General features: G+C 37.8%; 1 protein-coding gene across 2 annotated transcripts in view; it reads left to right on the top strand.

Moving 5' to 3' along the window:
- The window catches only part of rbms3 (RNA binding motif, single stranded interacting protein), a 229,218-nt gene that overhangs the window by 68,212 nt on the left and 148,660 nt on the right, over nucleotides 1-12,346 (top strand). For both annotated transcript variants that reach the window (XM_016676090.1, XM_016676089.1), the window contains exon 4: nucleotides 10,785-10,876. In XM_016676090.1, the coding sequence (XP_016531576.1) occupies nucleotides 10,785-10,876 (92 nt within the window). The remainder of the gene's footprint in view (nucleotides 1-10,784; nucleotides 10,877-12,346) is intronic.

The following is a 12,346-nucleotide window of genomic DNA, read 5'->3' as shown; positions in this document are numbered from 1 at the left end:
TAAGCCCACCTCTCAAACCTTCTCGAGTGCTCTTCACATGTTGCACCGAACACATCAGTGCTTTTGGAATTAAGTTGCCACGCTCAGAGGCACTCATAATAAAGCAATATGTTGCTGCAATTCAACAAATCACTCTTATGTTTCTCCTAAGGTTTCTATATCTTCTATAGCTCAAAGATTAAGAGAGATTTGGAGATAAAAGAATTAATTTTAATGTAATATGGCAATGCTGAATATATAAGTTTTTGAATGAAGACATCATGGATGGCAATATAGCTGTTAGCATCTTTTCTTACAAACATATTCGGTGAAAACAGTTGTTTAACTGGTATTCTGATTTTATATTTGGAAATCTTCAACATGCCATATGGTGCAATGCTGTAGCTAATGAGTGTGAACAGATATGAGCTAATTAAGGAACGATAATAAGACAGAACAAAAGAGAAACAATAAGGGAAATGGAGAAAACAGATGAAAGTCGCTCTGACGGAGTAAGGAAATGTTTGTCACTATGATTTCTGTTGTGTTCAGTAAAGAGGGAAAACTATAATGTGAACCAGTTGTCTAAATTTATATAAAGAAAACTCAAAAAAAAAAAAATAGTTTGAAATTGTGATGAAAGGAAATTGAGTGTAATCTTTAAATCACATAATTTCATAAAAAAAAACCCCGTCATGTTCAGCATCTGTTTCCACACATTTTCATTAAACTTGATTTTGAATTTATATATATATATATATATATATATATATAAAAGAATACCTTAAATGCTTTTTGTTGTATTTCCCTAAACTTAACTGATGTTGCATGTTAAAGTGGTATGGTGGAATTACTTACCAGTATTTGGTGGCTTAGTGTCAGTTGTTTTTCCCTCCTCTGCTTAAGATTCTGACTTTATCACAGAAAAAAAAAACTGTAGCTGTCAGGGGCAGAGAAGAAAACCATGTTGATCATTAGCAGAACTTCATAGGAATTGAAAACCAATCAAAGTTTGTGAGTGCTTCCATGAAACGGTGTGAGCAGCTCCTGTTGGTATCTACTGGGCATTTAGAATAAATGTTGGTCAAAGAACTGTTCTAAAAAAAATCAGCCATTTAATTTCATGAATTATGCAGGAAATAATAAAGCATCCGTTTGCATAGATACATATATAATTTGTAAAGTTTCTCTGCAATGTGCTCCTCTAAAAAATATATAAGAAAGGCAGGATCAGCATTCTGGAATCGCGCTGCTCATGGTGACATGTTAGAGTACTCGTGTTATTCAGATTTATTCGTTTTCTTGACTTTTGTTCATACGTTTTTGCTTGAGCCATTGCATGGTTGGACAGTTATGTCCTCTGGTTCTGGATGTTTTGCTCTTACTACTTTAATTTTAGACCGTTTTATTATGTGCAACCTTGTCAACGAGGTATTGTTTTTAAAACTGGGAGCGACTGATTAACAAATTACAAGCTCAGATAAAACCTGAGCTATCATTTCAAAAAAATCCAGAAAAATTGAAAAGGAAGCTATGTGGATACATAGTAGGACCAAAGAGCAGAGGGAGAATGAAATTCAAAGCATCTAGATCATGATGGGTAAAGTTCAGATCCCCAACTCCAACATCTCTCTGCTTGGCTTTCTAATCATACGGCCAGGCAGAAATTTAAGGCAGAGCGGCGAATGCAAATGAGGGGGATTAGCGATGCTTACCAAAAACTAATGGTGTCACTCATGGCATGTTATTGTTGAATATAGCCTCTGCACCTGGAAATTGAGCTGTTGGCATGTCATGACGGCTATGATACTGTCATACAGCAACAGCCTTATGAGTGATTGCGACACTGGCTGCTTCCGGAGATCCTTTCTGCCTACAGCACTATGGTCCACAAAAACCTGGAGGATAGGAGTTATGACGACATCAAATTTCCCTTTGGGATAAATACAGTTTATTAGAATTTAAATTTAATCGAACTGAGCTCATTTTTTTCACAAAACATTAAAATGCCCCTCTGGCTGGGGAAAGCCCCTCTGCTATGTTTCTATAGAACCACTAAAGAGCTCGCTCTCACGCTGCTTTTGGTGGGAGGAAAAAAAAAAATACAAATCCTCATTATTTCCCAACACAGCTAAAATACCTCCTTGGTTGTGGTCAGGGGTACAGCTGCAACATTGTGAAATAAACTGCTGCAAGTGGAAAAAAAGAAAAAAAAGTTAACTCCAGCAATAAAGAAGTGATGCTTTCTGAGAAACTCTTAGCCAGTTGGGTTATTAGATTAATTGATTGTGGGCGGCTGTGACTCGAGAGGTAGAGCAGGGTCATCATCTAATTAGAAGCCCCTGATGTGCTCTTCCCCCTGAGTGCATGAAAGAGAAATTTACTCAGTATGCACACCAAATCCTTCAGTAAATCTGTGTATAGGTGAGGAAACATGTTATATATACTGTACAGCTGTTTCTACGTGAAGAGGGATTTTTAAATGATACATTTACAAGAAATTAACTTTTTTTTTTTTACATTCAGTCGTTAAATATTTAACTGTATTCCTTTGTGTAAATGTAAAAAATGTTACTTACAGATTCACCACCACATAAAAGCAATACATTTGTTTCATTCCTATGTAAAATCCCTCCATTATTCCCTGAAGGGCAGACAAAGTTGAACATGTAATTTAGGCGCCTCGCGGTTATATAGATCCTATTTATAACGCTCGCACAGATATTGGATGAAGAATTACTTTTTTTTTTTTTTTTAAGCATGTGCTCAGTTTGTCATCGTCACAATGAGCTGCCAGTGGCCTCTTTGGCCCCGAGCCCTGGCTCTCTGCCCTCTGCAGATCCAGACTGCGGCTTCCTGACAAGGATACTCCTACACCTGCAGAGGAAAATGACAAGAAACACAATACAGCCAATAACCTGGCTGCTTTGGGCCAAGATGTATGCTTTAGCTATAAATCCATTGGAAGGTTAAGTTAATTGCCCCTGCTGCTATCTTGTCACCAGTGTCTAGAATAGAATAGTCTTCTATGTGAGTTATTCTACAACAAATGAGTTTTCTCACCAGGCACAAGGACGGTAGCGTTTGGAGCACTGGACAAGAAAATGAGTGCCCTCCAATTTGTGGAGCAGCAGAAGCCGCACATGTGTTGGAAGCTGTTTTTCGATCTGAGATTGAAGCAAAAGCTGTTTGTTTTATGAATGTCAGATGGAACATTAAGCTGTAGTCTGTCGGTGGAGGGGATCGGCTTGCGTCTTGTCACTTCTCTGCAGTGTCGCTGCGCTGATGACAGTCATGTGGTCAGAAGTTTTAAATACTCATGGCTGCGCAGCTATTTGCAATGCAGATGTTTCTCTGCGGGGCGCTGCAGCAGAAATATACATTTATCATCTTCCTTTGTTTACTTGCGTACCTACACATGCACGCTACATGAGCACGAGAAATGTGAAGGTCACACACGGGCGTTTATACTCGCTCCACAAATACTCATGGTTTAGTAGCCACAGAATTTATCCCAGACTCAGCTGCTGGTGGTGCAGGGTAAACGGAGGACGGAGGAATGCGTCCCAGTCGGGATGCTCTCCTTTTGGTTTGGAGCGTGACCAAGGCGGTCTTGGCTTGGCCACAGTTAGTCATGGATGCCTTTTTCACTTTTGTAAAACCACTGGTCTCTGCCTCAGTGTTTGTTCAGCATACCACAGCCCCCCAAAATTCAGCACCCACCCACTCTGCAAGGCAGAGAGACTTGTCGCAACTGCACAAAGACGAATAGCTTCTACAAAATGAAGGTTTTACTGAATGCGTAAACGGATTACCAAACAAATATGACCGTGTTTAATGTTAGGCTCTTTCCTTTCTAATTAAATATATTTTTTTATGTTTAAACCATCTTCACGCTTTACTGCATGCCGGTATCCAATCAAAAGGCATTTGACTCTTAATTTTTTCATTTCTTTTACCCTTTTCTAAATTTTCTGCTTACGTTTGATTAAAATTATAAATACAGATCTAACGAACATGCTGACTTTACCACATTAGTGTGTGCTTTATTTTGTTAATTCTTTTAAAAACGAGCTAAAAAGAATCTTTCAGTATAGTTTGGGCTTTTAGTTGTAACTGTTGCAGTGTTGTATGTTTTTAACTAACATTACCTCATAACGCATAACTGCCAAAACAGGCTAATATTAGCTGATATGCTAGCATTAATTCATTTGCTAATGTAGCCTAGGTATAAATTTCATTTACACTTAAACCTAAAATTTTCATGACATTAATTATAAAATTATCCTTCAACCAAGAGCCTCTGATATGAAATGAGACGTCTCTCAAAAAAAGACAATCTAAAAGGAGTATCACTTCAAAACTACATATACTTTAAACCTAAATATGCTAAATATGAGCTTGAATAGTTAAATAAATTGTGTTCCTAAACAGACATATTTAGGCAGAATCAGCTTTAAACAAAACTGTACTTGAATTCAAAATAACATTCCTGAATTCTCACGTGTATTGCAGTCCATCCAACGTTTGAGTTATTTGCATACATGTAACCAAAGTAATTAATAACGCTCACACAATGGCTACTTCAGTACTTACTTAATGGTTCACAAACATGTAAACAATTGCCTGGCAGTCCATTGTAAGTCTCCATAACTTGACATTGATTCATTATTCATGCTTGGGGCATTATTATTCTATTGTATGGGGTGTAAAATGGGATCATTAGTGCTGAATATGAGAATGTGAAAAATTGATATATTGGGGAGAATAATAGTGAATGTTGTAGGCAGGAAACCCCAAACAATCCTGACTATTAGCAGATAAAGAATAGTCATTTCCCCAGAAGTAATTAGGATTAGCATAATTTGATGGTGAATGCAGGAATGATGCAACGTTGATTGATACGTCGATTCTTTCTGTAATGAGTCCCTTATCTCCGCTCTCTGCCGAAGACTGCTGTGTGTGTGTGCGCGTGGCTCGAGGTGACATCCACTATGGTACAACACCTTCTTAAGGAGACTGTGTTATGGAGCATCTTGCCTCCTGAACACACACGCACGTCCACAGAGCACAGAGTAAAGGCAAGGCAAGGGTAGTAACTGATTGAAGATGGTCCTTTTATCTTGACGGGCTACCAGTTAGAGCCAGACCAGGAAATATGATATGGCAGCTCATGTTCTCTTTATTCCTCTCAGACTGTCTGTGTGTCTGCACATTACTCTCTGTTTGTGTGTCTGAGTGAGAGAGAGGGAAAGAGAGTGTGTGTGTGTGTGTGGTGGTGTCATTCTGCCTGTTTGCACGTGTCCTTCAGCGACTCCGTGTGCATATTGGTGTGCAACTACACAATATTATCAGCAGCCACGCATGTAGTCCGTCACTTTGAGCTGCTTTTAAGTGACAGCAATCGATTGGGTGTTTGTGTCTGCGCGGAGGCTTCAAAGCAACACCTTGCCCCCTGCATCCCTCTTGAGATTGTAACTTGAGAAAGTGTACTTGCTGAATACAGAGGCGGTGCGACATTGACTTGGGTTGAGAAACCTTTCTTTCTGGCAACATCTGCACACATCTTCATGGCGATGTGTGTCTTTCTTGGGTGTCTGGCATGGCGTTTTAACCGTTCTTCTTTTTCTTTTTTTTTTTTTTACAACCTAATTGACTTTTTCTTCAACTTTTTCTCAAGAATCAGCGCAGCAGTAAACATGCCTGCCATAGACACTGTGCTTGGCTAAAATGCATATATTTAAATGTTGACAGCTAGTAATTTTTGGGCTATTTCACAAAAAAACATAACATTTCTCACATCTGCCTTTATATTTTTTGTAATATTTCAAAGATTGCGGACGACCTGACATATTCCCCTCTGGAAAATGGCTATTTTTCAATTTATCAAGCATGCTCTTTCAAGTGATTTTGTCAAATTTGTTGAGCACTTAAAAATCTTTAAAAATGTACAAATGTAATTTTTCCTGTTTTAAACCTTAAGATTTGTAGCAACTTTAAAATAATAAATTCATAACTTTGCCAGTTCGGGGTTAGGCAATCAATTTTAATCATCTGAATATGCAATATTTTCTTTTGCTTACATTTATTTTTAAACCTGGATTTCATATCTGCAAGTATAGTTCTCAAAACTGATGATAAAGTAATTTAATTGAAGATATTTATTCACAAAAGCAAGTTCTGTAAAGGTAACTTGCCTTCATTCATATAAACATCTCACCTTTATGGAGTAAAGCAAACAATGTTTTGAGCTAAAAAGGCTTCTGCCCAAAACATCTGACAAGAAAAATATAAAGACAAATTCAGGTTTTATTTAAATCTTCCTGTGCTGTTATCCCACTGATGGTAAACGAGCAAATCTTTAATTAGTTTTTAATTATCCTGGTGTCGCTTGTGCTAAAAAATCCACATGCACCAGAGCACATGTTGTTCTTGCAAAGGTGAGGCAAAGTGTTAATTGTACTTCTGTAACAAGTTTACTTGTATAAGTCAAGAAATGAACCAACCACTGAGTTTTGACTAACAACCAGATTTATCTTTCTTAATTTTACAGCCTAAACCTCATATAAACAATCATAGAAGCAAAAGTACTCCTGGCTTTGTGCAGCTTAACTAATGTTGGTTTTGTTTGTCTGACTTTATCAATAAAAAGGCCTGAATGATCATAAAAGTGCAAGATTTGTGTTGATGCACAACAAAGCAAGAAATAAAATCTCCTGTCTTTACGTTTGTCCAGTAAATGCTGGCTGGGAACTTTTTAAACACTAAAATGTCTCCTGCTGTCTACAACAAAAATAGTCACGATAAAAAGAAAATAAAAATCCTACTTTCTGCGGAGGCACATAAATAGTCAGGTTCTAACAAGGGAAACTTTGTGGAAAAAATAAATGCATCACTAAAGCTTCAGACATACAAAAAATATCTATAAAATTGAAAAGTATATATTATTGAAAACTGAATACTGCATATTTATTTCTTTGCAACATTTTAAATAACCAATATTTGTTTTTAATGTTTTCTTTTAAATAATTTTGTCTCTATACATTTAAAAATCAACGTGAAATAAGCACAATTAAATTTTAAACTTAATCCTCAGTCTAAGTAGCATAATTATTTAATATCTAACCGTCATACTTTAAGCTTTCCTCGAAATCCTTTGGATGAGTCAGAATAATTGCAGATTCATTCAGAGAACAATAATGATAATCACTCAACCATTCTGTCTGATAGAAGCACAATTTGATGATTTTTTTTCCTGCATCTCTTTCAGTTATGAATCTCTTTTTTTTCTATCGCGTAAACCTTTAATAGTTTTATTTTGTGGTTAGAATATTACACATCATGGAGTCATAATGCTCAAATTAGCCAGAATAACTGCACAGTAAAAGAGCAAACTGGACCTACTGCTGCTGCCAGTTCACATAGCCAGTTGGGTCTTCTTCCGCTGACCCCAGAAAACCTCTTTCTTCCCTCTGTGCTCTTATTCTCTCTCTCTCTCTCTCTCTCTCTCTCTCTCTCTCTCTCTCTCTCCTTCCACCTCTCAGAATATGGGTCAGCGTTTCCAAAATCCTCATTCTGTTTAAAGTTTGATAAGTGCACTCCAGGTGGTAATGGGGTGAATATTAAATTTGTAATCAGCAGTTTCAAGCGTTCACCATTGGAATATTCTGATTATTAAAGTGAATCATTTCCCAGAAGGGCCTCAGTTACATTACATGCTTCGCCTAAATGCGGAGTTAAAACACTAATGAGTGGGACTAAAGGGGAACGAGGCTTTATTTATATTGTCGCCTCAGACAAATTAAAAACGTGTAAATTCCATCGTTAGTGGAAAGAATGAGAATACAGTCATCCAGAGTCTCTGTATAAAAATAATGTGGCAGGATGTAACCTTCAAATGCTACGGTTGGAAAATGCTATCTGTCTGGAGTGAAAAACGGATATGAAAGTTTAATTAAACGGAAAATGATTACTGAATTAAAGGCACAACTGAATATGATCAGATAATGTAGGATGCTGCACTCGAAATGCCAGAAGACACTCGGGTAACGATCAAACTTAAATTTCATAAGCTAAGAGCTGTGGTGTCTAAGTTTAGCTTACAGTATGATGCAGTTATTTTAGAGCGCTAATAGGGAACCAGTAAGCCTGACAGTACCGCTGAAATTTTATGCAGTGCTAATAAATTCACAGCATGTAGACAGAAAGAGATCAAGATGTCTGAAATTATGGATTGGGTTATTTTGAAAAGCTATCTTATCAAAAACGCCTGGGTTAAAATGCCGTTTTAAATCACTGTAGCCGTTTCCATCATCTATAGGCATTTCCAAATGATTGATCACAAACACATATTCTCAAGTAGTTTTGCTTTGCTGAGGCTTTCCATTTTATGTTGTAGTATGCTTCAATTCCACAATATATTAAAGGAATTTGTTGTAATTTCTCAGTTTGTTTGACTGCTTTACTTTAATACGTCAACTTCTGCTTCCTGCTGTAGTCATCTGTTGAGGGACAAAATGTCCTTTAGCCACCTTAACAAAATTAAGAGGGAAGGTTTGATTGTTGGGAGTCCTTTGGTAAATGTTTTTACTTCGACTCAGGCTAATATTTACTACCAGTATCTTATAATTCTATTAAGTTTGACATTGCGTGGGTCACTTATCACATTTCACATTTTTTCTTTTTGACTCTTTTCATGTAGAGTTTAACAGTATCTTAGGAAATGAGAAAGAGCTCATGGTTAGCAGACTTTGTATTGTCATGACATGTTGTTTTATTTTTCACAGCTGGTCTTAGTTTGACAGACCTGTCACATAAAGCCCTAATAAAATACATGAACATTTTTCGCTTTAACATTATGTGTGCCTGAGTGAGAGTTTTTTTTTTTTTTTACCCAATTGTGGGACTGTGACGTAGAGATTGACCAAACTGTGCAGTTGTAGCCAATAGGAAAATTCAACTGCAGTGGCCACCCTCCAACCCAAAGAGGGCAGCACTGGGATGATTTTAAATGTCATAATTTACACAGGAACATAAAGAGATCATTCAAGGCCCAGTTTATATAGTTTACCTGCAAAAACAGTTGATTTGGGGTTTAGCTACTCTTTAGCATCTAGTTCATTTAAGTATTTTCAGATTAAAATGTTCCACAAAAGAGGAACTTTATATATATATAAATATATCACCAATATTTTTTGTTTACAGTTTTTAATCAAACTCCACCTCACACGTTTATATTTGTCATGTTCTTGCCACTGATCTTAGTCATCATTTAGTGTAACGGAACAGTTGGATGCGCTGTTTAATTACAGGTACTTGAAAAATAACACTAGATGAAAAATTACCTTTTGTGAAAAAAAAAAAAATCTGCCTACTTGAATCAGGACATATTACTCTGGCTCTTCATATTTCCACAATTAAAGAGCCACCCCTCCTAGAGCCACTCTAACAGCTGGCCATTAATCAGTCCTCGCGCTCAATTTCTCTTCCACCACAGGTTATGATTTTCACATTACCCTGCTCTCCCCAACGGCCATCCAACAAGAAAATGACCCCTCTCCGCCACCGCAGCACAAATGAGAGAGAAAGTAACAACGTCTCCATTTGTACTCGCCGTCTACATGTATGACAGGATAAAAGTAAGGTTTCACGTGTACTTAAACATTTGCGAGTTTACGCTTAACCCCCTCCGACGGAAAATCTTGCGGCCATTATCCTGTTCTAATTACACTTTCCTCCTGAAACAGTGGATCAGAGGGCATCATTGACTGCTTTTAATCCGCCACCAAATTTTAATTAACACAGACGTGACCCCCGTCTCTGATACATCCCGCAGAACGTCGGGATCACAATAACTCATAAATCACAGTCACAGATTTCATCCCCCCCCCACCCAGCCCCTGCTTCCCGGCTTTGATGAATTTCCAGATGGGGGCTGGTGACTGTTAAGGTCGGCAAAAATATGAGAGACAGACAGAGAGGGAAAGTGTTTTGGAGAAAGAGATGGATAGAAGAACGCGGTAAGAAGATGAACAGCGAGGTTAAATTCTGGGAAATTTATAAAGTGTGTCTTTATGAGGATGAGAGAGGGAGAGAAATGGCAGCTGCTCTCGTACGCTGTCAAACTTTGGGAGATTTGTTACCAGGGAGAGGATTATGGAGGCTGTGAAATGGGGTTGAGTTAATATGCTGGCCATTGAGGAACACGACATGGGTCTGCCAGCGTCGGTCTCCAAAAATCAAAAGGCTGAACGGGAGAAAAGCGTGGTTTTGAAAAAAAAAATTAATGAAGGTCTCTTACGTTTATGCAAGTATCTCCGATATTCTTTAATCAGTGTTTTTAAATCGGGGACTTTTCAGAAATGATCATTACCTTAATTGAAATTAATGCGTACGAGGTGTCATTAAACCACAGCCTGCCGCAAACACCTACTCGGTGCGCCTTTTGTTTATGGGTGTTTGCTCAAAGTGTGTGCAACTGTGTGTGAATTACTGGATCAGAGCGTGTGGAGGTAGAGGTGGGCAGGGTGCCGGGGTTTGTTATTACTAAATCGCTCAACCATGCTACTAATTAAGATGCATAGCATCCCCCTATGAACGTCAGTGTCACTAATTATCAAACAATGTAGTGCTCACCAGATATGAAAACTGGCAGCCTCTGTAGTCATGTTACCAACCTATTACTGCTACAATTACCAAGTGCTCGTCATTCTCCTTGTTAGTCATCTGCACTCATTTTTTTCCTAACTAATGTTTATCATTTCTCATTTCTTTGCCTTTTTTTCCCCCCCTCCTTGTTTCTAAAGGTTATGGCTTTGTGGATTTTGACAGCCCAGCTGCAGCTCAGAAGGCCGTGTCATCTCTCAAAGCCACTGGGGTGCAAGCCCAAATGGCCAAGGTAAGGAGGGATTTATTTATTTTTTTTTCACAAGACACTGAATGGCCATGTGTCGGTACGAGGTTCTCACATTTTAATTTTAAAGAAACATCACAGTTTCACTGTATTTACACATAAAATTAAAACAACAATTTCCCGTTGCATAAAACTGAAAAGCAACCGTCGTTCAAATTGTTGGTACAACCATCTTTGATTTGTCTTTTGAGATCAAGTCAAAAATGAATCTATTTTATAGATGTTGTATTAGAAATAAGAGCACTACGGCCATATTTGTGACATGCACATCCCTTATCAGAACAGTTTGGTTTTGTTTATATGCATCACTGTAATCCATCCATAGCTAAAGCAGCTAATAGACGCCAACCAATGCAGTGACTATATATCAATGTGCAAAGTCTAACATTCAGAGTTTTGCGATTCTGAAATCCCCAAACTGACAGAATTATGCAGAACTCATATTGATTAGTCACGCGGTCTGCTCAGGTTGAGCCTGCAGTTGGCTGCTTCACAGCCATGCTGCTGATAGCTTAGGTTTTTTTTAAATTTTTGTTTTAGTTAAAAACAGCGCTACTCCAAATGAGTGAAAGTGGGCACTCCTTCAGTTTCCACGCTCTTGCTTTTCAGCTTAATTTGTATCTACTGTAGGGAAGAGAAATGTAGAATCATGAAAAATTGTAAAATTTGACAAAATTTTGTAGACTCTTTTTAACCGTAAACTTTCGTAACTCTTGTCACTTTGATGCTACGAACCGACCGATGCCTATTCACATCTCCATCTCATTTATTTTCTGCTAAAACTTAAGTTTACACTTTTTAAACGTGTTAAATGTACAGACGGATCTCTCTCAGGGTCTTACAAACATTCAGCTTTACACAATAAACACACTTTTCCTGGATGTAATTATCTGCAATATGTTGCAGTTTAATGACGACCTTTAATTTAAGAAAACCTGTTTATCGTGGCCTGTAAGCTGCTTAGTCTTCCTTTGGCGCGTTTAAAGGTGAATGTGGAGTATGTACATCTGTGTACTTCTGATGCTTTGTCAACGGACAGGATGTGCAGAAGTAAGGATGTAGTTTGTTTCAGAGAGGTGATGTGGGCTGACTGTTGGTTTGCGTGTCTGCTTGTGCCTGAACTGGATCTGCTCTGTGAACTTTGACCGGCCTGTTTAGTTGTGTTGTGCCGCATTAACAAAAGCGTTAAAGTAGAAGCAGATGAGACAGGCTCATAAAGACAGCAGTAAGTTGTTCAATGAAGGCCATGTCGGCAAGCAAACCTAAATGGTCAAATTACACACGTGATTTAATTTGCATCCTAAACCTTTCTGACACGTTGACGTGACTATAATGTGATTGTCAGCCTGACAAGAAATTAAATTGTACAGTTTTTTTATTTCATTTTTACATTTTATTTAGCAGATGCATCTCAAAAAAATTAGAACGCAGTTAATCATTACATTTATTACAAAA

The sequence above is a fragment of the Poecilia formosa genome, unplaced genomic scaffold (assembly GCF_000485575.1).
Source record: "Poecilia formosa unplaced genomic scaffold, Poecilia_formosa-5.1.2 Scaffold127, whole genome shotgun sequence".
NCBI lineage: Eukaryota > Metazoa > Chordata > Actinopteri > Cyprinodontiformes > Poeciliidae > Poecilia > Poecilia formosa.
The sequence above is the reverse complement of the archived record's forward strand: the minus strand, read 5'-3'. Positions and strand labels throughout refer to the sequence as shown.